The sequence below is a fragment of the Pelmatolapia mariae genome, linkage group LG9 (assembly GCF_036321145.2).
Source record: "Pelmatolapia mariae isolate MD_Pm_ZW linkage group LG9, Pm_UMD_F_2, whole genome shotgun sequence".
Classification (NCBI taxonomy): domain Eukaryota; kingdom Metazoa; phylum Chordata; class Actinopteri; order Cichliformes; family Cichlidae; genus Pelmatolapia; species Pelmatolapia mariae.
In genome coordinates, this window is record NC_086235.1 from 8,944,731 (window position 1) to 8,968,050 (window position 23,320).

Consider the following 23,320-nt stretch of genomic DNA (forward strand, 5'->3'; position numbering starts at 1 on the left):
ATTCATATTTTTTTAGATTTAGACATAAATCAGATGCCTCAGAGAAATCTCTAATAACACTCAGGGCTGGACAGATTTGATTTGCATTCTTCAAGAAGAGTGTGGTGTCATTAGCTAGCTGGCTGATGATGAGCTCCTTATCAGCTATGGTGATTCCTTGTATAACAGGTCAAATCTTGGGATGGAGTCTTAAACATTTTAATTGAGCTATTGCCATTCATGTACAAGGTTTTGAAGCTTTACAGAAAAATTCTCCAAAGCCAAATTTTTCCAAAGAGTGGAAAATAAATTGATGTTCAATTGTATCAAAAGCCTTTTAAAAATCCAGGAAGAGAATGAAGCTATTGTCAGATACCAAATCAGAGTAATCAAGTAGATCTAAAACCAGTCTAATGTTATTAGAAATATGTCTATTTCTCATAAAGCCTGATTGTGTCTCATCGATAATTGTATCCAAGAATTCTGTTAGCAAGTACTAAAGCCATAATCTCATAGTCATTATTGAGCAGACAGATGGGTCTCCAATGATCAATAAGAAGTAAGTCTTTGTTTGGCTTTGGAATAAGTGTTATGAGACCCTGAGTAAGAGTAGGAGGGAGGGTGTTATTCTCTATACTTTCTATGAAAACCTGCAGTAAGAACGGAGCCAGGAGATCAGAAAATGATTTATAAAACTCTGCAGTTAAACCATCTGTGCCAGGAGATTTGTTGGCCTTAAGTGCAGAAATAGAATTACAAACTTCCTCCACAGTCAGAGGGCTGTCACAGTGACTTCTATCTTCCACAACAATAGTTTTTAGGTTTTTAATATTATTGAGAAATCGTGTTGAGACATCCTCATTATATTTTGAGTTGTACAGTTTAGTATAGAATTTGGCACAAAACTTTGAAATTTCTCTAGGATTGTCAGAGACAATGCCATTAATATTTAGTTGATTTTGGATCTGTATTTTCAAGCCTATAAAAGCAGAATTTTGTTCTCCCTTCTCCAGCCACCTCTTCCTGGATCTTACAAAAGCACCCTCAGCCTTGTGTCGATATAAACCGTGCAATTTATTTTGAAGTTCTAGTAAAGTTAATTTATCTTCCTCTGAGATTTCTTCTGGGGATTTCTGGTAATAACCCACATGGAAAAGATATATATAAATCTTATTAAGTTTGTATCTGTCTTGTGTGAAACTTGTATGAAAAGCATACAATAGTGAAAACAGATACAAGATCCCTAGAAAAATTATGTAAATGAAACTTGTATGTTTTGGATACTTAAAAAAACAATATATGAAAATGGCCACTTTCATGAGTAAATCATATAAGCCGTATATGATTCACTATATGAAGTAGGCCACATCTTATGCAAGTCTTTTATAAGTTCTTTTTATTTCTTTTCCATATGGGAAGAGGCAATTTTGCTTATCACTTCTTCCTCTTCAGCTTTCCTCGATTTAGTAATTTGACTCCCATATCTTCTCAAAGATTTGCATGCTTCAAATTTAAAAAGTTCCCAATTGGTACAAAATGACTTCTCTGTGTTAGCTTTATTTCAATAATGAGCCATTAATTTATTAATCTGTGTGTTAACCATTTTATCTTTTAGTAAGGAGTTATTTAACTTCCAATGAGAATTTATAAGTTATATTATCCAGTGTGAGCATTTGGATGTTAATGTAAATTGCTCTATGATCAGTGAGGGGGTGGCGAGTATATTAACAGTAAAATTATCTTTATCAATGCAGTCAGAAACAAGCTAGAAGTCAATACGGGATATCCTGGATCCTGTCTTATTGCTCCAGGTAAAAAGTCTATCATCTGGAAATTTTTCTCTCCAGATATCCATGACATAAAATTTTTTAAGTTTGCACGGTATGAAGATTGGTGCCCTGGAGGCCATCTATCAACTGCATTATCTAAAGCGATGTTAAAGTCTCCACCAATTAAGAGGATTGAATTTGGGTATTTGGAGAGACAGAAATTAATTATTTCTTCTAAGCAGTCAAGTAATTTATCATTTTCAGTTTTATTATTGTATATTTACTGTAATGAAAGTACTGTTATTGTGTCTAATTATTGAACAAAGGTAGTGATTGTCCTGCAGGTAGGGGGATGTAGACTCGGGAGGTGAACTGCACAACGATGCCTCTGGGTCTGGTGCTATTTTGGCGCTTGGCTCCGAGTCGGTGAACGGTGTCGATGGCATCAGGCAGCCTGTGATTTTGTTTTGCCAGAACAGATCGGCATATCTCTATCACCTTTCCTCTTACGTCTTCTTTCTCAGTCTCCTTGACTCCATGTAGTCTGAGATTCCAACTCCTGGAATATCTTTCCAGCTCAGATATTCCCTGATGGCCGTTGTCCACCCGGCCTTCCTCTTTAGTTACTTTTTTTTCCAGGTCGCGAACTTTCCCCTTCATGTCTTTCATTTCCGCACACACAAAATCAGTCGTCTTTTTGAGACCCTCAATCTTTATCATATTATCTCCCACTATGTTCGAGTTCTCTCTCACCATGTTCGAGTTCTGTCTTACCATGCTCTCGATGTTATCAGACCTGGTGTTTTTTAGTGCAGATAAACTGGAAATTATCTGGTTTACATCAACTGGGTCAGAGCTGCGTTTGTACATCACCTTCTTCAGAGCTGGTGATTTAAGAGGTTAAGATGGAGAGGTGGGAACTCATTCATTTCCTCTTTGGCTAACGTGAGTGTTACCGCAGTAGCTGCGTAGTTATGGCAGCTATCCATTAGCACGTTGCTGGGCGTAGCACTCTCCTCGTTAGCATTCTCAGGTGTTATCTTAGACTTGGGGGCGATCGTGGCTCAAGAGTTGGGAGTTCGCCTTGTAATTGGAAGGTTGCCGGTTCGAGCCCCGGCTTGGACAGTCTCGGTCGTTGTGTCCTTGGGCAAGACACTTCACCCGTTGCCTAATGGTGGTGGTCAGAGGGCCCGGTGGCGCCAGTGTTCGGCAGCCTCGCCTCTGTCAGTGCGCCCCAGGGTGGCTGTGGCTACAATGTAGCTTGCCATCACCAGTGTGTGAATGTGTGTGTGAATAGGTGGATGACTGGATATGTAAAGCGCTTTGGGGTCCTTAGGGACGATTAAAGCGCTATATAAATACAGGCCATTTACCATTTACTTGGAACTTTCAAGTCCCCTTTTTGCTTCTTTCTGATTAGGCATTTTGCTGCTTCTTGCCTTATAATTGTTGTATCTTCCCTTGTTTAGTGAATTGTTAGTGTTAGTGTTAGCAGCATAAACGAGTGAACCGTCAGCTCGTTTAAACACACGTTAAAGTCCGTTTGGCTCGACACCACTGAACAGAGGCAGCAATATAACATAGCTAACATTAGCAGTGCAGTGAATCCTGCTTGTGCCGTGATATTCAGGACTGCAAACCAAGCAGCATTCACTGACTTTCAGCTTGTATAAGTCATTAGATTAGATTAAATAAAACATTATTATTCCCTCGGGAGGGTTCCTCCGGGGTTTTCACACAGCTGAAAAGACGTCAAACAGAAAACTGATTAAACAAAAGTGTGAGATGGTCAAGAATTTACGCCAGCATCCGGTTATATGACTGACTTTAATTATCCATAAAATCATCACATTCTCTGTAAGATTAAGGTTGACTATTGAACAGTGAATATTTTAAAGGCTTTAAAACCAAGTTAGTACAAACATCACTAATGTCACATAACTTTGCCGACATGTGGCCAACAGTAATGTTTTAATGTTCTTCATTATTAAACATTTGCACATAAATAAGTGACTTAATATTCAGTAAGGCAAGGCAAGTTTATTTATATAGCACAATTCAACAACAAGGCCATTCAAAATGCTTTACAGAGACATTAAAAAACAAAAAAAAGCATGATTTAAAATTGATTTAAAAAAATTTAAGCCTAATGCTGGTCTATATATAGACCAGCATCAGAACTTCAAAGACGGACAGGCAGCCAGAGTAAAGACCTCAGAGCTGGACTGATGTGGTCCACTTTTTTGGTCTTAGCTTCTCTTCCTTAGCTTCCCTGCTTAGCCTCTTGTGTCCTTGTCTAGCCTCATGCTTTTTTGTATTACTTTTCCCTGGAACACTCTCTCACAGTCTGTTCTCTAACACCTAAAAGAGGAATTATGGATTTGATCAACTGGCCCCTGAATGCAGTTGACACCCTTTTCTCAACGAGAAGTCTGGGCTCGGGTGAGCCTGAGTGTTGAAGATATCTACCTATTTGGAACCATGATAAAAGGGTTCTTGCTGATCGGGGCTGGCTTGGCCCTGGCTTATCGAAGAATTAAGAAAGCGGAACCGGCTGTTCAAACCCCCACAAGGCTGCCCGCTGGGATTGAAACGATGGGACGAGGCGTGAGTTTCTAAAAATGGGCTCATTGAGTGCAGCACGGATAAGATCTTGGAGAACTGCACGGCTGCCGTGAATACTCAGAATAAGACCTCTGAACGCAAATTGGATCACATCTTGAAGAAGCGCACTGCGGTCGTGAGTTCTCAGAATCGGCTCTTTGAGCACAAGAATGACAACATCATGGAGCTTAAGTTTGATAACATCGTGGAGAAGCTCACAGCTCTCCAACGGGAGATTGAGAGACCAGTGTTAGAACAGCTTTGAAATTCATATGAGTTTGTTTGCACTAAAGTAAAAACCACCACCAACCATCATTTCATGCGGATACCTCTTTGGCGCCAGCTGCGCTCTCCAGGCTGGAGCTGAACAACAACACCCTGATAACAGACTGTGTTTAGATAGTTCTTCCCATTCTATGCAAGGCCACCTGGGTTGGCTGGAAGACTGTTTACTTAGCCTGGCAGGGCGAAGGACACTGTCTCAGCTGAAGTCTGGACATGCACACACACACGCACACAGACATATACACATGCAGACATACACTCATCCCCCCTCCCCCTCCAAACGCCTTCGACGCTTATTCCCCTCCGATGCTGACGGTGGATCAAGGAGACCAGTGCATAGGCTGCAGGCCCGGATGTACTGTCTACACTGGCTGTCTCTCACCCTTTACCCACCCCTGTTGCTTGTCATGTGTTTCTATGGTGTATTAAGAGTTTTTTCATGTGCTATGTGCAGAGGTGTTTTTTTTCTGTTCTCAAACTAATCTCCCTGTTGCAGCTCAGTCTGGGGGGAGTTATTTTTTCTCCTTATCTTTCCTCATTTTGTGCATTTTTCCATTCCATCCAACATTTGCACATAAATAAGTGACATAATATTCAGTAAGGCAAGTTTATTTATATAGCACAATTCAACAATGAGGTCATTCAAAGTGCTTTACAGAGACATCAAAAAACAAAAACAAATAAAAAGCATGATTTAAAATTGATTTTAAAAAATTTAAGCTTAATGCTGGTCTATATATAGACCAGCATCAGAACTTCAAAGTCTATCCTCTGACGGACAGGCAGCCAGAGTAAAGACCTCAGAGCTGGACTGATGTGGTCCACTTTTTTGGTCTTAGTGAGGACTCGAGCAGCAGAGTTCTGAATGAGCTGTAGTTGTCTGACTGATTTTTAGGTAGACCTGTAAAGATGCTGTTACAGTAATCAAGCCTACTAAAAATGAATGCATGGACTACTTTTTCCAGGTCCTGTTGAGACATCATATCAGTACTTACTTTTAAACGTTTACTCTTCGGCTGCTCCGCTTCCACCGTTTTTTTCGGCAAAATTATCCACACCCACCGCCACGCAATGCAATCTGTAATATGTTGGGCCACGAAGTCTACACCACTACATCCTTAGAATTCAGGGAAATGAAGGACGCATTTGAGGGCTGCATTTCGAGCAGCCTTCGATTTGGGACAGCCTTCGTCGCGTTGCTGTGACATAATCGGCCTTAAAATGCGGCCTTTAAGGCTGCAGATCCTGAATTGGGATACAGCCCAGGAGTGACATGTTTAGCCACATGTTCTCCTTAAGTTGCTGGCTGTCTGAGTGGTGTCCAAGAAATGATGTGGGCTTCATAGATAATTGGCAAACCTTCTGGAGGAAACCTGGTCTTGTTAGGAGAGACGGCATCCATCCCACTTTGGATGGAGCAGCTCTCATTTCTAGAAATATGGACAAATTTGTTAAACCCCCTAAAATATGACTATCCAGAGTTGGGACCAGGAAGCAGAGTTGCAGTCTTACACACCTCTCTGCAGCTTCTCTCTTCCTGTTACCCCCCAAAAACCCATCTCCATTGAGACTGTGTCAGCTCCCAAACAGACAAAAACACAAAGTAAAAAACAGCAATAAACAACTTAAACATAAAAAAAATCACAAAGAAAGAACAATACAGTATCCACATCTGATCCAAAGAGTAAAACAGTGAAATGTGGATTATTAAATATTAGGTCTCTCTCCTCCAAGTCTCTGTTAGTACATGACTTAATAATTGATCAACAAATCAATTTACTCTGCCTTAAAGAAACGTGGTTGCAGCCGGATGATTATGTTAGTTTAAATGAATCAACACCCCCGAGTCATTCTAACTACCAGAAACCTCGAAGCACAGGCCGAGGGGGCGGTGTGGCAGCAATTCTTCACACCAGCCAACTAATCAACAAAACCAGTCTTATTTGTCAACATCTATCATCCACCTGGGCCTTACACTGAGTTTCTCTCTGATTTCTCAGACGTTTTATCTGATTTAGTGCTCAGCCCAGATAAAATAATTATTGTGGGTGATTTTACCATCCATGTAGATGCTAAAAACGACAGCCTCAACACAGCATTTAATCTGTTATTAGACTATTAAATATTTCACTTTAATGTTGCAACTATGCGGTCACTTCTGTCTTTAAACAAAATAATATTTTCTAGTTACAGAAATCATGAAGTCCAAACTAAAGTGTTACTGTTTCTATATGCATTTTATAAATAAATAATAATAATAATAATAAATAAAAATAAATAATTTATGATGATACTGACATAAAGGAAGAGAAAGTTACAGGTTGCATCCTTTGAGTTTGTCTCTGTGCCTTTGGGCGATTTTCAGAAGGACAGAAGTTTCTGTTCAATTCTTAAATCAATTTTTTCAAACACAAACACTATTTTAAAGCTTCTAAAGAGTAAAATATTAATGATAATTATAATAAGAGTAAAAAAAACTCTCTCAGATCCATCAAACCAAGCAGCAGAAAGAACAACAAGTGAAGAGAAAACTTTAACCTTGTAGACTTCATTATGTTCCAGCTGCTCTACAGACGCTGTGACCTCGAACTTCAGCAGGTCGTAAAGTATGTGCAGCTCAAAAACTTCATGATTAGACCCTGTGGTATTTAGGCAGCAGAACAACTAAGAATAACAACTACAAATAATCTTTTTAGGTTTCTGTTGTACTGCAAGGTTCTGTACAGGAGAACCAAACTAAGAGCAAATATTACGTCTCATTTACACCAAAGCACGAAGAGCCTTCAAAATGTATCAAACTGAATCATCTTTGTTTAGATGCAAGAAGAATCATATAGAAATGAAAAAGGTATAAATCTTCTGACCGAACCTGCTGGGACTGTGTCAGGTCCTGAGGCTAAGAGTAAGGATTTATCCACAGGAGAGCTGCGTTCTTACAAACCATCCCACTGTGTAAACCTGACATCTGTGGAGCAGCTGAGCTGTATGATGCGTACAAGGACACAAAACATTATTTAGCATCAGATCCCGAGCCCTCCATGTGTTAATCAAGAAACTGCTGCTGTGCTACATCCATAAATAATGAATAAATTAGGAGCTAAAGCTAAAAGGACAGTTTATTTGTACCATCTTCATGTGAACACATTCAAGAACATCACAGATGAAATAAACATTAAAAACTGCATAAAGCAAGAAAAATAGTTTTACTTTCAGGTGGTTTCAGAAAAAACAAAAACATCAAACAGCTCCAAGACTCTCTTTGAAAGAACTAAAAACCTTTATTCTCATGGTCCAATCATGAGTGAACTCCCCGATGAAGCCTTGTGTGCTAAAACATGTCAGAGTTTTAAAGGTTAAACATGAGTTTCCAAAACGTTTTGCTGGAGAACAATGAACTATTTGACTGAGTTTCAATTATTTACAGACGAGCAAAACCAGGACAGAGAAAAAAGGACAAAACTGACTCAGTAAAACGACAGAAAATAAGATCCCATGTAAATCTGTATTATGTAGAAGTTCAGCCCAGCAACCAGTTCAGTTCAACACAAGTTTAAATGATTCTATCTGAACTCTGTGGAGCCTGATCTCAAGCTTTTTGAGTCTGACACTGAAACCAGAGGATCTTTCTGTCTCTTCAGATTCACTGTGATCCAGTGATGGGAGTGATTTCAGCCCTGAGTGATCACGCTGATGTTTGCACAGAGCAGACAATGAGGTGAATGTTTGGGCACATTGGTAACAGTGAAACAGTTTATTAGTAACGTGGGATCGTTTGTGTTTGGAGTATGAACTGAGATTCCTGAAGCTCTTGTCACACTGGTCACAGCTGTAGTTTCCTTCCATGTGTGTACGTTCATGATTGTTACGACTATTTGAACGTGAGAAGCTTTTGTCACAGTGTCTGCACTTGTATGGTTTCTCTCCTGTGTGGACTCGTTTGTGTGTTTTAAGCTTCCATGCAGTGGTGAAGGATGACCCACACTGATCACAGAGGTGCTTTTTAACCCCACTGTGAATCAGTTCATGTTGCTTTAAGTCACTTGATGTGGTGAAGCTTCTCCCACATTCTTTGCAGTATTTCAGTTCGTCTCCAGTGTGTCTACGTTGATGTATTTTTAGGGTAACTTGCCAACTGAAAGTTTTTCCACAAAGGTCACAACGAAAGTCTTTCCCACCACCACAGTGATGACAGGGTTGAGAACTGGATCCATCTGTGTCGCTCTGCTTCTAAACAAAGACACAAAGACAGTGTAAGTCAGTCCTTCAACATTTTTATCCTGAACGTCGCCTGAAATAAAGAGCATCTCTGCAGACGTCCAATTACATTTTACTGTTTCAGTTAACACACTCAGTTTACTGGGCTGCAATAACTACAATACTACCACCATAATACTACAGTAATACTAAAATCATAACTGACATGAAAATCTGAATAATCACTCAGTGCTGCTTTTCCATGCAGTAGAATTGCTAACATGCTAACACAGTTTAATGAGCAGAGTTGTTCCAAACGGTCAGGCTAAAATGACAAGATAACAATATAAATACAAACCTCACAGTAACTGCACTTGTAGAGTCTCTTTCTGGTGTGGATCTGTTGGTGTTTTCTCAGGTGATGTGGAGATTTAAAAGTCTTCTCACACAGGTCACATTTATAAGGTCTCTCCTCAGTGTGGGTAAACATGTGTTGTTGTAACTGTGCATCTGTTGTAAACTCTTTGCTACACTGTTCACAGCAGTACACATCATGTCTGGTGTGAATGCGTTGGTGTGTATTTCGGTGCCCTCTCTGGCTGAAAGTTTTTCCACAGATGTCACAGCTGTATGCCTTAATTCCAGAGTGGGTAACTAGATGACTCTCTAAGGTGCTACTGTGAGTAAAAGCTCTGCCACACTGATCACAGCTGTACGCTTTAACTCCACTGTGGATGAGTTCGTGATTTTTTAGAGAATCCTTCCAGGAAAAAGACTTTCCACACAAGTCACAGCTGAACGGTCTCTCTCCAGTGTGGATGACCTGATGACGTTTTAGTTTAGCCTTCTCAGTAAACTCCTTCCCACACTCGTCACAGCTGTATGCCTTAATTCCAGAGTGGGTAACTAGATGCCTCTGTAAGTTGCAACGTTGAGTAAAAGCTCGGCCACACTGATCACAGCTGTACGCTTTAACTCCACTGTGGATGAGTTGGTGTTGTTTTAGGTAATCCTTCCTGGAAAAAGACTTTCCACACAAGTCACAGCTGAACGGTCTCTCTCCAGTGTGGATGACCTGATGACGTTTTAGTTTATCCTTCCCAGTAAAATCCTTCCCACACTCGTCACAGGTGTATGTTTTCTCTCTCTTTCTTCTGTGAGGTTTGTCGGCCTCCTGAGAGCGCTGACTTCTCGCTCCATGTTGGTCCTGCAGTGACAGAGATACAAACAGAGGCAGTAAGTGAAATGCAGTCGTGGAACAAACTCAACCTTCAAACTCCCTCCATTAACACTAGTTTTAAACCTGAAGGTGGAGTGTGGCACTAAACACCTTAAAGGTCTCTTATCACCACCTGCTGGTAGTTCTAACACATTACATCCAACCTGCTGTTAAAAATAATTCATGACTGTTTAAACACTAAAATCATGCCCATCCCTCCTGATTGTATGTACACACACACACACACACACACACACACACACACACACACACACTTTTGTATCATTTTAGAACTTATGTTATATTGTTGTTTCCTATTACATATTTCTATAATTTGTATGGATTTATACATAATTATTCAGTGATAATAAATCCTATGTTTGTTTATTTGTTTATTCATAAGGAACCCCATTAGCTTCCACAACAGATGTTGCTCATCTTCTGTCAAATACAATCACGTGGAGGAAAAAGCATGGCAGCGACGGAGAATGAGATGGGCGAAAGCGGATCGTTGAATGAAACAGATGAACCAGAATTGGTTTGTAAAAATGCTGCAACTTCAGTGGTGTGGAACTGGTTTAGCTTTCGTCCGTCAGATACACAACAAACACTATTTGTGGTAGAGCATGCTAGCAGGCCGTCGTTATTACTGTGTTTTTTGTGGAGTTGTAAAGTATTTTGTCTAGTGTCAATTATATCGTCAGCTACATCGTTAACGCAAATTTTCAAATGTATATGGTGATAAATATTTTTGGTCATATCGCCCTGCTCTGTCTGTCACCTTCTGTGTTGAGCTCATTGTTTTCTCTGTAGTGGCTGAGCTGAGTCCAAGTAGCTAAAAATGTTCCTCTGCTGCTCCGTCAGACTCTTCTCCTCCTGCTGATCAGCTGGGACACAAAACAGATCTTTGTTAGGCTCCACACTGCACTGAAGAGTCAAAGTGTCTCATATGTTCATCTGACAAGACGAAGAACACATTTTTGTTTCCTGAGGTGGGCAACTTATTGGAAACAAACACAAAAGGTTTGAGCACTGATACCTGGCATTGCTGGCATTGAAAGATGCAATGCCAGCAATGTGGACTGTCAAGACTAAAACCAATCATTAAGCAAAGACAACAGGGATCATTTGTTTCTGTTTACTTAGCATTCACAACATTTGTAGTTGCCTTCTGTACAGGGGAAGTCCACGCACACTGTGTGGTACCGCCATCCGCAGAAGGTGCATTCAATCTCTGTAAGAAAAGCTAGATTGTCTGAGACTGAAATGATATTAACAAAAGGAGTGGTGATTTTTAAAACTTCAAGTGTATGATAAGGTGAAAACAAATACACAATTGCATGTCATGTAGTTGAAGTTTTTTATTTTCTTCTTTTGGAAGACCGGAAAACACTGAAAGTTGCAAATGTATTGTGCTTGAAACAAATTCAAAATAGGTGATAAAGCCAGCTGCACATGTGTGTCACAAGCAAATCTGGCTGTATAATAAACAGAAACAAGTGATCCCTGCTGTCTTTGCTTAATGGTTGGTTTGTGTCTTGACAATCCACATTGCTGGCATTGCATCTTTCAATATGTTTGTGGGTGGATTTGAATGCACCAGTGTAAGTGCAGCCACTCAGACTCAATGTGGTCATAGAAACAGGTGCAGATGTGTCACGAGTTAATCTAGTAGTAGGCTATGGCACTTGGCCACATGTGGCAGTAATGGACTGACCTCCATTTGAGACTGCTCCAGCTGCTCTGTGACAGTCAGTAGATCTGCTACAAATTGCAGATCATATGCAAGTTTTGGAAATTACATTATAAATATCCCTAACTTAGCCATGGCAGCCATGTTGATGTATTACCTATATTGGCTGAAAATGTTCATTTCCAGAGAAAAGACACAGGCAGACTATGCTTACAGGATGTGATGTTACATGTTATTATGTGATGGTATTGAAATTATCAAGAATAACGGGAGTGGTGATTTCTATAACTTTGTGTATATAATTTGGCATTTCTTACTGATGTAGGCCAAACATAAATACATAATAAAATTGAATTAATTTTAAAGGTTGTCATGGTTCGTATTTTGAGGTGGGGGACAAACGACTGGAGGTCCCAGTGGATGTCAAAATAGTGATTTTATTATACACATATATATGTGGGGAAGATGAGCATTATCACACTTCCAAAGCCAGTCTCCCCCGAACAACAGATGAACAGTTGTATTTATATCAGTTGATGACGAGCATTATGCGTCAAAGCAGTTGGATTTACTGGAAATCTAAGTATCAATTCTCGTAATCTAAGAACACTCCAGTACATCGGACCCTTGACACCCTTTACTCCCTTCTCCAGATGTTCTCTGTTATTGCTAAACAGTCACGTACACTGGACAAGTCACGTAGCAGTTTTGAGCAAAACAAGTTGAGAAACTGTGTGTGTATGCACAGGCCCTGCAATGTGAGTCTTGTGTGTCTTATCCTCCAGATTCCCCTGCAGCAAGCTGTGCTGGGCTCACAGGCCTCCATGCTGTAAACTTCTTATATGTGATGTGTTATATTGTAAGCAGATATGGAGTCATCTTAACTTTAGCTTAACTTTCTCACTTCCCCATAACTCCAAACCCCTCAGTTAACAACTCTCTAATAAACAATATGGATTACATGAATGTAGTTAAACCTGCAATGAAAGATTATTATGCCATTATTATGTGATTAGGTTCCCCTTAAAATACACATTATAATATAACATCAACAGATTCAATAAATGCTTTGATAAAATGATAATGATAAATGATGCAACAGTGATAATACTGGTTATGAATAATAACAGTAACAGTAAAAAATATCCTCCTTTCCACAAGGTTCATTTCCATGTATTGTGGAACTTTACACACACACACATAAAACATATTAAGGATTGTGCATAAACATAAAACTGTTGTCGAAATTCACCAGAGAAACACATGAAGAGAGAGAGAGAGAGAGAGAGAGAGTGTATATGCAAGCAGCCATCATAATTCGTCATACAATGAAAACAGGACAAATCAGCAATGACTAATTAATATTAAAATCTGTAACATAATGTATTGTTTGGAGTTTAGTCTGATTGTTTCAGGATGACCTCCCATTATCCAATGACACATCTGCTTACTTGTATCCTTTGCTCGTTTCTCCTCCTCTTCTTTTCTATTTTTTCTAAACTGAGCACCTGATGGCTTTAAAACTTTTCTTGTCCACCTTCCATTGGTTTTAATTTTGCACTCCAGTGTGAACACAAATCCCCCAACCCCAGGATCACCACAACTTAACCTAATAGACCTACACCTTAGTTCACAGATTCACTTTGTGTAAGGTTTATTTCTGGGATTTCACACAACCCAGTATTCAGATCGTGAATACATAATGGGCTTGGATTTACAACATTATGAATGAAATGTGCTCTATTTGGAAGCAGCATGTCCCCCTCCCCTTTCCAGGGGTTGTGTGTGAGACTTTAAATCATCAAACTGTAACTTATTAATTTTTAATTGTTATTGATCCCCTTACCCCTGGTCCTAAAGTGAATATTTATTTTCTTACTTTTCTTATATTTATTGTTTGTTTCCCTTCACTGCTGTAACTGGAGCCTCGTCGTCTCGTCTCTCTATATGCTGGACTGTATGTAGCGGAGATGACAATAAAGTTTACTTTGACTTAAGCAGCAGGTGCACGCAGGAGGGCGCCCTTACTCCCAGCAAATGGACGATAGAAAACCGATCGGTGCCTACGACATTTCCAATATGCGCTGGCATGATGTCGGGGCAGCATGAGTACGAACAATTTTTATTTTTCGCCGATGCCCGTGATGCCGCCCCCCACCACGATGCCGCTCCGGGAAACCGCACGTGTCAAAAAATCGCTACTGCCTATACTACTGCGCTGTGATGTCGCTCGTAAGGGTGAAACTCATTGTGAAACGTTTGAGAACCACTGCTACAGAACAATGGAGATTTCCGTTATATGGTAACGCCTGCAACTCACGTGACGCCCAGAATTGTACAATACTGATGCTTGAGAGCGCGTGTGTGATGCAAGTATATGTAGAGTGTTGAGCGCGTGATCAGTGGTGAGAAAAACAACTCACGAAACTTGACCTTTCTATACTCGTGGCTCACTTGCACTTCTAATCTATTCGTTTGCACACTTACACACACACAGCTGCTGTTTCCTGTTTTGCTACACTCTGGAGAGCCTCGCCTTTAACGGTCTTCTCTCACAGAGAGCAACAGAAAACTTCATTCAGAAAACTTCGAAAAACTCGAGATTGACTGAACTCAGTTCAAAGTTACCTTGGCACTTACCTTTAGATGTGAGAGGTAGTGATGGTCCGCTTGAAGCTGACGCTCCGGTGCGTGTGTCAAAAAGATCAACACGCTGCTTCAGAAGCACTGTGTCGAGGCTTGATTCGTTTGGCCAGAGTCACGTGATTAGTGACGTCTGAAGCTTCGTTTAGAACGTACCTTTTGTTTTGTTTTTTACCTTTATTGAAACACAATGAGTGTAGAACATACAAACAGATGAAGTTTACAAAAGAAAAGAACATGAACATACAGAACCAGGGGTAAAAAAATTATTTTATGAGTATGCGCAAAAATTCACATATAAATGAACAGATGACATGATACAATCCAGTAAGAGTGGCTGGATCCAGGCAACTATCCACTCTTACTAGATTGTATGATGTCATCTCAACAAGAGCAAATTAAGTTGCTGAATTTCATGCAGATGCTACATGATTTACCGTAATTGTCGGGCTATAAGCCGCTACTTTTTGCACAAGCTTTGAACCCTGCAGCGTTTTAGTCAGGTGCGGCTTTTCTAAGGATTGTCCATGATTTTTGTGATATCGTAAGACGATTTGTTTTGTTTGTTCCGCTGTTCTACGGCATTACGTTGCTGGCGGAAGGATCGGGGTTCAATTCAATTCAATTCAGTTCAATTTTATTTATATAGCGCCAAATCACAACAAAAGTCGCCTCAAGGCGCTTTATATTGTACAGTAGATAGCACAATAATAAATACAGAGAAAAACCCAACAATCATATCATATGACCCCCTATGAGCAAGCACTTTGGCGACAGTGGGAAGGAAAAACTCCCTTTTAACAGGAAGAAACCTCCGGCAGAACCAGGCTCAGGGAGGGGCCATCTGCTGCGACCGGTTGGGGTGAAAGAAGGAAAACAGAATGAAAGACATGCTGTGGAAGAGAGACAGAGATTAATAACAGATATGATTCGATGCAGAGAGGTCTATTAACACATAGTGAGTGAGAAGGTGACTGGAAAGGAAAAGTATAGTTAGGGCACCAGCCCTAACTATATGCTTTAGCAAAAAGGAAAGTTTTAAGCCTAATCTTGAAAGTAGAGATAGTGTCTGTATCCCAAATCCAAACTGGAAGCTGGTTCCACAGAAGAGGGGCCTGAAAACTGAAGGCTCTCCCTCCCATTCTACTTTTAAATACCCTAGGGACAACAAGTAGGCCTGCAGAGCGAGAGCGAAGTGCTCTAATAGGATGATATGGTTCTACAAGGTCATTAAGATAAGATGGGGCCTGATTATTTAAGACAAGAGTGGTATGTTGGTCACATGTCCGTCCGCCAGGCAACGTAGTGCCGTACGAAGTAGCGCGAAAAACAAACTTCAAAGTAGCGCTACGCGTTCAGTGGGAGGCGTGGATGATGAGAGGCGATAAACTTGCGAAAAGCAAGTTATGCCCAACTCCACCAGTGGATTCTGACAGCGTGGAAAAGTGTGAAAACATCTATGATCACCAACGGATTTCGAAGGGCTGGACTGCTGCATGATGGAGAGGAGGACACCGCCACGGCCCTTCTGAGGGTGTTTGACTCTGACACTGACAACGAGGATTTCTTTGGTTTTGAAAGTGACAACAAAGTAGAGAAGCGGAGAGTGAATGACGAAGCCATCCTGAGCCTGTTCGTTTCCGACACTGGAGAAGAGGACTTTGGTGGTTTTAGTGCACAGGATGGTGGTGGTGAATGACTGACTTTTCTTCTTGTTAAAGCCGTGTCACTGCACCTGAGCCTAAAAGGTAGCCTGAATCTATTTTCTGGTGTGCTGTAGGTTATTGTTATGTACTACATTTGTTACTTATTTATGAAGCACAGTACATGTTTCGTACTTGTAATTACCGGTACTTGTACATATACCTAAAAAGTTATGCAAATATGTACCCATAACTTGTTTTTCAAAATATTAATAAAAGGGATGTGTCTCCAAACAGCCATCTCTTTCCTGACAATTCCCTTTGTGCATATTCTCTTACATATGATAAATCAACATTGAAACACCTGCGGCTTTTAGTCAGGTGCGGCTAATGTATGTACAAAACAGGATTTTCCCCTGATTTTAGCTTGTGCGGCTAATATTCAGGTGCGCTTTGTAGTCCGGGAAATACGGTAATTACGTTCACCATAGAAACATGGAATTATTTAGTTCAAATTACAAGTTTCGATCTTATGCATGTAACAACCACCCAATTTCATAGTTGCACCTGTAAGAGAAAGGTTAATCTGAGGCCTGCGATTTTAATAAACATATTAATCCAATATCAATGCTGTATTTTATATTATTAATGCAATGTTAATGATGAAGGTTATATTGTAGCAGTAAAAATATTTCTGTATCCCCACACTGTGAAAAGCAGATTCTTCCCACTGCTGACTCAGCTGGATCAGGGAGATTGACTGAGGTGGATATTGAACTGTCAGAGTTTTTTTTTTTTTTTTCCTGTCCCGTTTGGCTCTTTTGCCATCAGAATTATTGTCTAAAGGCGAAGAAAGATGCCCAACGGATTTACTTTACCAAATTGACCATCCCAGCCTTGCCGTAATGGTCTATTTGATTCACCTTTTATTGTTTATTTTATTTTCACTTGCTGAATACGGGACAGACTTGACTCGGGGAAAGAAAGGGGAGAAAGAAAGAGGGAAAGAAAAACAGCTGAGAAGAGGGACAGGGAAAAAGGGCAAAAAACAAAAACCAACAGAATAAGCAGACAAAAAATACATATATCAATCACCTGGACCACCTGTTGAGAAAGAAAACAAGCAGAAGAAAACGAGAGTAATAGAATAAACAACATCACAATGATATATGGGCATATGGCAGTAAATATTAAATGTTAAACATTATTGTGCTGCACGTAAGATCGACAACGCACAGTGTGCTTGGAGGTAGAAGCCAAAAAGGGTGTAGTTTGTGTGTGAGATCACCCGTGTGTACACCTGTGAGCATGGACGCGCTGGTTTATTTTTTAAAAGGTTCCTTCATGTAATGATCTGCTAGAGGGTGTGGGGGGCCACTGCCCCGTCCTCCAGGACATGAAGCAGGTATGGAGGAGATCAAAACTCCAGACATCCAGAGGCCCTCAGAACACAAGAGACCAAGGAAGACCAACAGACCAACTGTCAGTGTTTTTATATAACATTAAAGTACCTGAGTGTCAATGGAAAATTGTACTGTACTTAGTAGTCAGTATAATCTTTAATGATATAAGTTTGCATATGGTAGAATACTGCATGTAATCATTTGTGTTTAGAAGTATATAGTTGTTGGCATATTGAAAGAATGTACCATCCTAGGAAGTCTGTAACAACTTTGTGTGATTCCAGAGTGTTCTGGTATTCACCCCCCACATCCTGGGAGCATGGGAAAGGACATACCTTGTCTTATTGTTTTACAGTAGGATTAACGTAGCTATGTCAGTTTTAGTCTAAGTGCCTTTTTTACATATAGATGAACTGTTGGATTTTCCAGACCAGCAGGTTTAGGGAAGTCATATATGGGGTCATGCTTTGACCACACACACACACACACACACACACACACACACCTAAACATCCACATTCCAATGTAAAGAACAAACACCCACTGATGTATAAATAAAGACCAGGGCAGTGGCACGGTGCGAGTCTCAGAGCCCGCACTTCTGTGCGAGTTCTGTGGCTGCCCTTGCTTGCAAGTAACTAACTGCAGTGTGTGTTTCTCCTCTCTGATTCTCAACTGAAGAAGTGTTTTAGAATAAATCTCCTGACATTGTTTTGGTCCTCCAAGCCGGATCAGAAACATCAATACTGTTGTCTGTGACTCTGTTCCAGGATCTGGCACACTGTTTCCTGACGCCGTGGAGCCAGCACCGAAGACTGTGCACAGCCCTCTTAGACGAGGAGGACCCGGGACGTTTGAGTCCGGGCCGGTCTGTTCCACGGCGGTGGGATTCAGTCTGACAATCCGAACCACAAGTGAGACGTCTGAGGGTGAGAAACACTATTTTGATACATAAAACGGCCGCAAAGGTTTAAAGAAACGTGATAAAATGGGTTTAAGTTCGCCAAAAGGAACTGTGTTTAGACCAGTTTTAGAGGTAGCTGAAATTACTTCGTGACAAATTAAAACACGTTGAGATAAAGAAATTAAATTAGGTTTAAGTTCGCCAAAAGGAACTGTGTTTAGACTGGTTTTCAGAGGTAGCCGTGAAACACTTCGTGACAAATTAGCGCGGAAATGTCTATGTGTGTGTGTGCGTTGTGTAACAGTAATCTGCATTAAGCTTAAGGTTGTTCAAATACAGTACAATGACATATGACATGAAGTAAAATAGGTAAATATTTGAACTAATGACGTGCATAGAGGCACTTGACCTGTTTGAAAGACTGTCATCCTAATATGAGCCATTGTTGAGATATAGAGCACAGATATGAAAACAACTAATATGCTGAACCCTGTATGAAACCGCTGAAAACTACATGATGGAGAAGCTGAATTGAATATGAAAGTGCAAGTCTTTGCCACTGTGGGCAAAGCACGCAAACACTGTGTGAGGTTGCGTTGCTGTCTCTTCTGAGCTGATGAGCAAGCTACACATTATCAGATCAGGAGCTGGCTGAGAACTCATCAAAGAGAGGGAAACAGAACTTTGATAACTATGATAACTGGAGTGTGCAGCGTTTCCGTGAGTTCTTTCAGATGCGCAGCAGTTTTCCTGTCTCTTGACTTATGTGTGTAGAGTGTTTATAGCATCAGCATCATGTTTATTTGTTTTGTTGGGTTGAAAACTAACTAGATAAACTTGTGATCATACTTATGGATAACCATCATCAGTCATATGGTTTATATATGCAGATGAAAAAGTGAGTGTGAATGTGTCTGACGTCGCAGTGTGTGTGTGCGCTGTGTAAAAGTAACTTTTAAGCCTCCAATTGTGAGAGCGGTGACTCTGCAGGTCACTATGCAAAAAAAAAAAAAAAAAGTGTAGAGTAAAGAAGAGACCAAATTTACATTGAAGATGAAAAAAAACAATCATAGAGAAAAGGAGGTTTAAAAAAAAAAGAGAGAGTTCTGTGTGTCAGTTAAGCAGTGATGATAATAATGAAAAATGTCTTAGTTTTGTCACTTTCAGATGAAAAGCAGACCTGGATCGATTTTCCACATGCAGCGGTCGGAAGAAAGTTATAGTTTAACACCATTGGAAATGTTCAGGCCAATTTCTGGCTAACTTATGTACAGCACCATGTGTTCCTCGACCTCATAAGCGAGCTCTCACTCCTCCCTGAAGACAAGGAATGCAGTTCCAAAGAGCAATAACATGGCAGATAAAGAGACAGCAGCAAAGTCCTGAGCAAAGAGTCCCAGCAAGCAGCAGCAGTGTGGACAAACAGCATCGGAGAAGAAGAGCAAACCCATCATCCTGACTGATTGGATGAATGGCACTGTGTTTCCAACAAGCTGCAACTTCACTGTGCTTGTGAAAAGAACGTTTGAGGAGAACTGAGGAGACTGTTGGAAGTTGACATTTGCCACCTTTGGAGAAAATGGCAAGAAGCATACTTTAACAGCTAAAATTCAGTGGCGAACCATCCTACCTTTGTTAATAAGAGCTAGAAACATACTCTGACAGGTGACATTAAGTGCCAAACCATGCTACCTTTGTGAATGTTACCTATAAGCATAATTTAATGGGTAAAATGAAGTGGCAAACCATCCTGGCTTTAAGAATATAAGCTACAAGCATACTCTGATGGGCAACGTTAAGTGGCAAACCACCACACCTACTTTAGTTTGTGCTGGAATTACTCTGTGCCAGCAGAAATGTGCAGAAACTACCTACGGTAGGACGTTTTGCCAAAGTAGGATGGTTTGTCAGAACACCGGCATGGAGGGTCCAGACACTCCCACGGCGCAGATTTGCTATCCCCACAGAGCGTTTCTGGTGTGGCTTATGGAAAATACAGCGTGTTTCTCTGCTCCCGGTAAGCATGTCTGTTGTAGCCTGCGCTATATAATTGTCTCTTTGTTTATTCAAACAGTGTTTAATATGTGACTCGTTTGTTATCCAAAAACATTTGATCTATGTTACTGATTTAAAATTATATGTATATATTTCAAGTTTTTTTTAGCTCAAACAGACTCTTGAGCATATTCATATAGCAAATCCACATAACCAGTCTGCACCCTAATGTACATCTTTTAAGTGTATGTTAATCAGTACATGAAGCGTAGCTCTGAAAAGAGTCCATCATTTGTGAATTTACTGATTTGTTTGTAACTGCAGTTTTCACAAACTGTGGATGATGAAATCCTCTTTATTTCAGAAAATGTCTTTAAACTATCGCTGTTCCTACTTACTGAGTTCCTGAGCTACTTTTTTACTATGTGAATAAACTATTCGAACTAGAAAGGATTTAAAGACACATCTTAATTGAAGAAAAGGTGAAAAATTTGGAATGAAATTTATGTGACTGTTCATCTAAAATCCAGCAGAGAGTGAAAATCCAAAAGCTGCTGCAATCCTCTGCATTAATGATCTCTGTTTCTCTCTTTCTGTGTGTGTGTGTGTGTGTGTGTGTGTGTGTGTGTGTGTGTGTGTGTGTGTGTGCTCACAGAGGGGAGGTCACGACAGGAGTTCCCTGAGTTGACATGTATGAACCATAAAGTCAGTTTGGACTGAGGAGCAGTTGGTAAACACAGAAGTACATCCAACCTTGACAAAATTTCTTGTTTATCTACGTCATGCACATTGCATGCACAAGAATCCAAATCTCTGTATCACAATGATTTCATTAAAGCATTATTATTTTATGGGGGCAATATCACAAATTACCGTAGATCATTAATAGGGAACAAAAAAGAAGGATCACATCGGCAATGTTGCTGTTAGACAGAAGTCTTGACACGTGCTTATAACTTAAAACACAAAAAACTCAGTTACAGCTGGTAAGATTTATGGTACCAGATGACACGTGCTTATAACTTAAAACACAAAAAACTCAGTTACAGCTGGTAAGATTTATGGTATAAACCAGACTTTCACAGTCTGCATCTTTACAGGGTTGTTTTCTGCTTTTGTTCACTCCCAGTGTGATTAAAAAACAACAACCACAAACACAGAGCCCACTAACTATTAGCCGCTTTCCCCCCTAAACAGTCAGTTGACTGAGAGAAATGCAATCCATTATTGTGAACGCTGAAGGAGATGTGCTCCATAGTCAAACTTATATTTCCTTAACTTACATCCTATGTTCTGTTTAATTCCGGTATCCCTTTATGGTTTGATGGGAAATTGGTTAAACCATTGCTCAACTTATGTCTGAATGACAGCAGATAATTCTGATGAAACTGACCCCGTAAACACTTTGCAGCTGAGTCGAGGGCTCGTGGAAATAAGGTCAGGAGGTGTCCGGCGTGAGTGCGCGTGCGGTCTGTCCATTTGGGACGTCTGACAGACACATTAGTGCAACTCAGAGTGTGAGCAGCAACTCCTGTATACTAAACATAAGAAAAGTCATTTGTAGTGCTTCTTTTTTTTTAACCGAGATTCCAGGGCTCATGCATATATGGTTTTCTTTTATTCAAAAACAGGTTAGTTTAGCGATCGTGTAACTGTGTCCTTGACCTTTATACCGGCTTGAGGAGTTGGTTCCCTGGTGCAGATATTTGGGATGGTTCAAATGCCGAGTCTCCAAATGCAAACAAAAGGATATTTTCCACGTTAATTCTTAAATGTGTGTAACTGGGATGGGATGATGTTCGATAAAAGTAATAAACAATAAATGTAAATCTGTTTTTTAACTTTGCAGACTCATTTACCCACTCCAGTGACAGCGATAAAAAAAGATCATGGCTTTAAAGAGATTATGAACAAAATGCATTACATTTTGTTTTTTGCTGCATTAACAACTTTTCCAACTCTGATTCTCTGCAGGACCAACACGGACATCAGTTCAGACTGAAATCCACTTCTGACGGCACACGCAACATGTTCAAGCTTGCATGGAGGCATCTTTCTTTCAGCTTAACGAGTGAACCGTCAGCTCGTTCAAACACACGTTAAAGTCCGTTTGGCTCGATATTAAAAAACAAAAACAAATAAAAAGCATGATTTAAAATTGATAAAAAAAAATTGAGCTTAAAAGTGTGGATTTGGTGCTTTATTCAAATGCAGCTGAGAACAGATGAGTCTTCAACTTGGATTTAAATAAACTGAGTGTTTCAGCTGATCTGAGGCTTTCTGAGAGTTTGTTCCAGATATATGGAGCATAAAAGCTGAATGCAGCTTCTCCGTGTCTGGTTCTGACTCTGGGAACTGATTAAAAAAAACGGATCCAGGTGACCTGAGGGATCTGGAAGGTTCATACTGGGTCAGGAGGTCACTGATGTATTTTGGTCCTAAACCATTCAGAGCTTTATAGACCAGCATCAGAACTTCAAAGTCTATCCTTTGACGGACAGGCAGCCAGAGTAAAGACCTCAGAGCTGGACTGATGTGGTCCACTTTTTTGGTCTTAGTGAGGACTCGAGCAGCAGAGTTCTGAATGAGCTGTAGTTGTCTGACTGATTTTTTTAGGTAGACCTGTAAAGATGCTGTAACAGTAATCAAGCCTACTAAAAATGAATGCATGGACTAGTTTATCCAGGTCCTGTTGAGACATCATATCAGTACTTACTTTTAAACGTTTACTCTTCCACCGTTTTTTTCGGCAAAATTATCCACACCCACCACCGCGCTATGCAATCTGGGATATGTTGGGCCACGAAGTCTACACCGACACATCCTTAAAATTCAGGGAAATGCAGACCCTGAATTGGGATACAGCCCAGGAGTGACATGTTTAGCCACATGTTCTCCTTAAGTTGCTGGCTGTCTGAGTAGTGTCCAAGAAATGATGTGGGCTTCATAGATAATTGGCAAACCTTCTGGAGGAAACCTGGTCTTGTTA

At 40.3% G+C, this 23,320-nt stretch overlaps 2 protein-coding genes across 5 annotated transcripts in view; one reads left to right on the forward strand and one right to left on the reverse strand.

Moving 5' to 3' along the window:
* Positions 1–14,454, reverse strand: part of LOC134634076 (zinc finger protein 208-like) — a 144,860-nt gene extending 130,406 nt beyond the window's left edge. For both annotated transcript variants that reach the window (XM_063483138.1, XM_063483137.1), the window contains exons 1-3: positions 14,384–14,454; positions 10,832–10,937; positions 9,190–10,038 (exon numbers count right to left, since the gene is read on the reverse strand). In XM_063483138.1, coding sequence (XP_063339208.1) covers positions 9,190–10,038; positions 10,832–10,849 — 867 coding nt within the window. In that variant the 5' untranslated portion in view covers positions 10,850–10,937; positions 14,384–14,454. The remainder of the gene's footprint in view (positions 1–9,189; positions 10,039–10,831; positions 10,938–14,383) is intronic.
* Positions 1–23,320, forward strand: part of LOC134634075 (zinc finger protein 729-like) — a 219,534-nt gene that overhangs the window by 150,647 nt on the left and 45,567 nt on the right. The gene's annotated exons all lie outside the window — the stretch shown is intronic.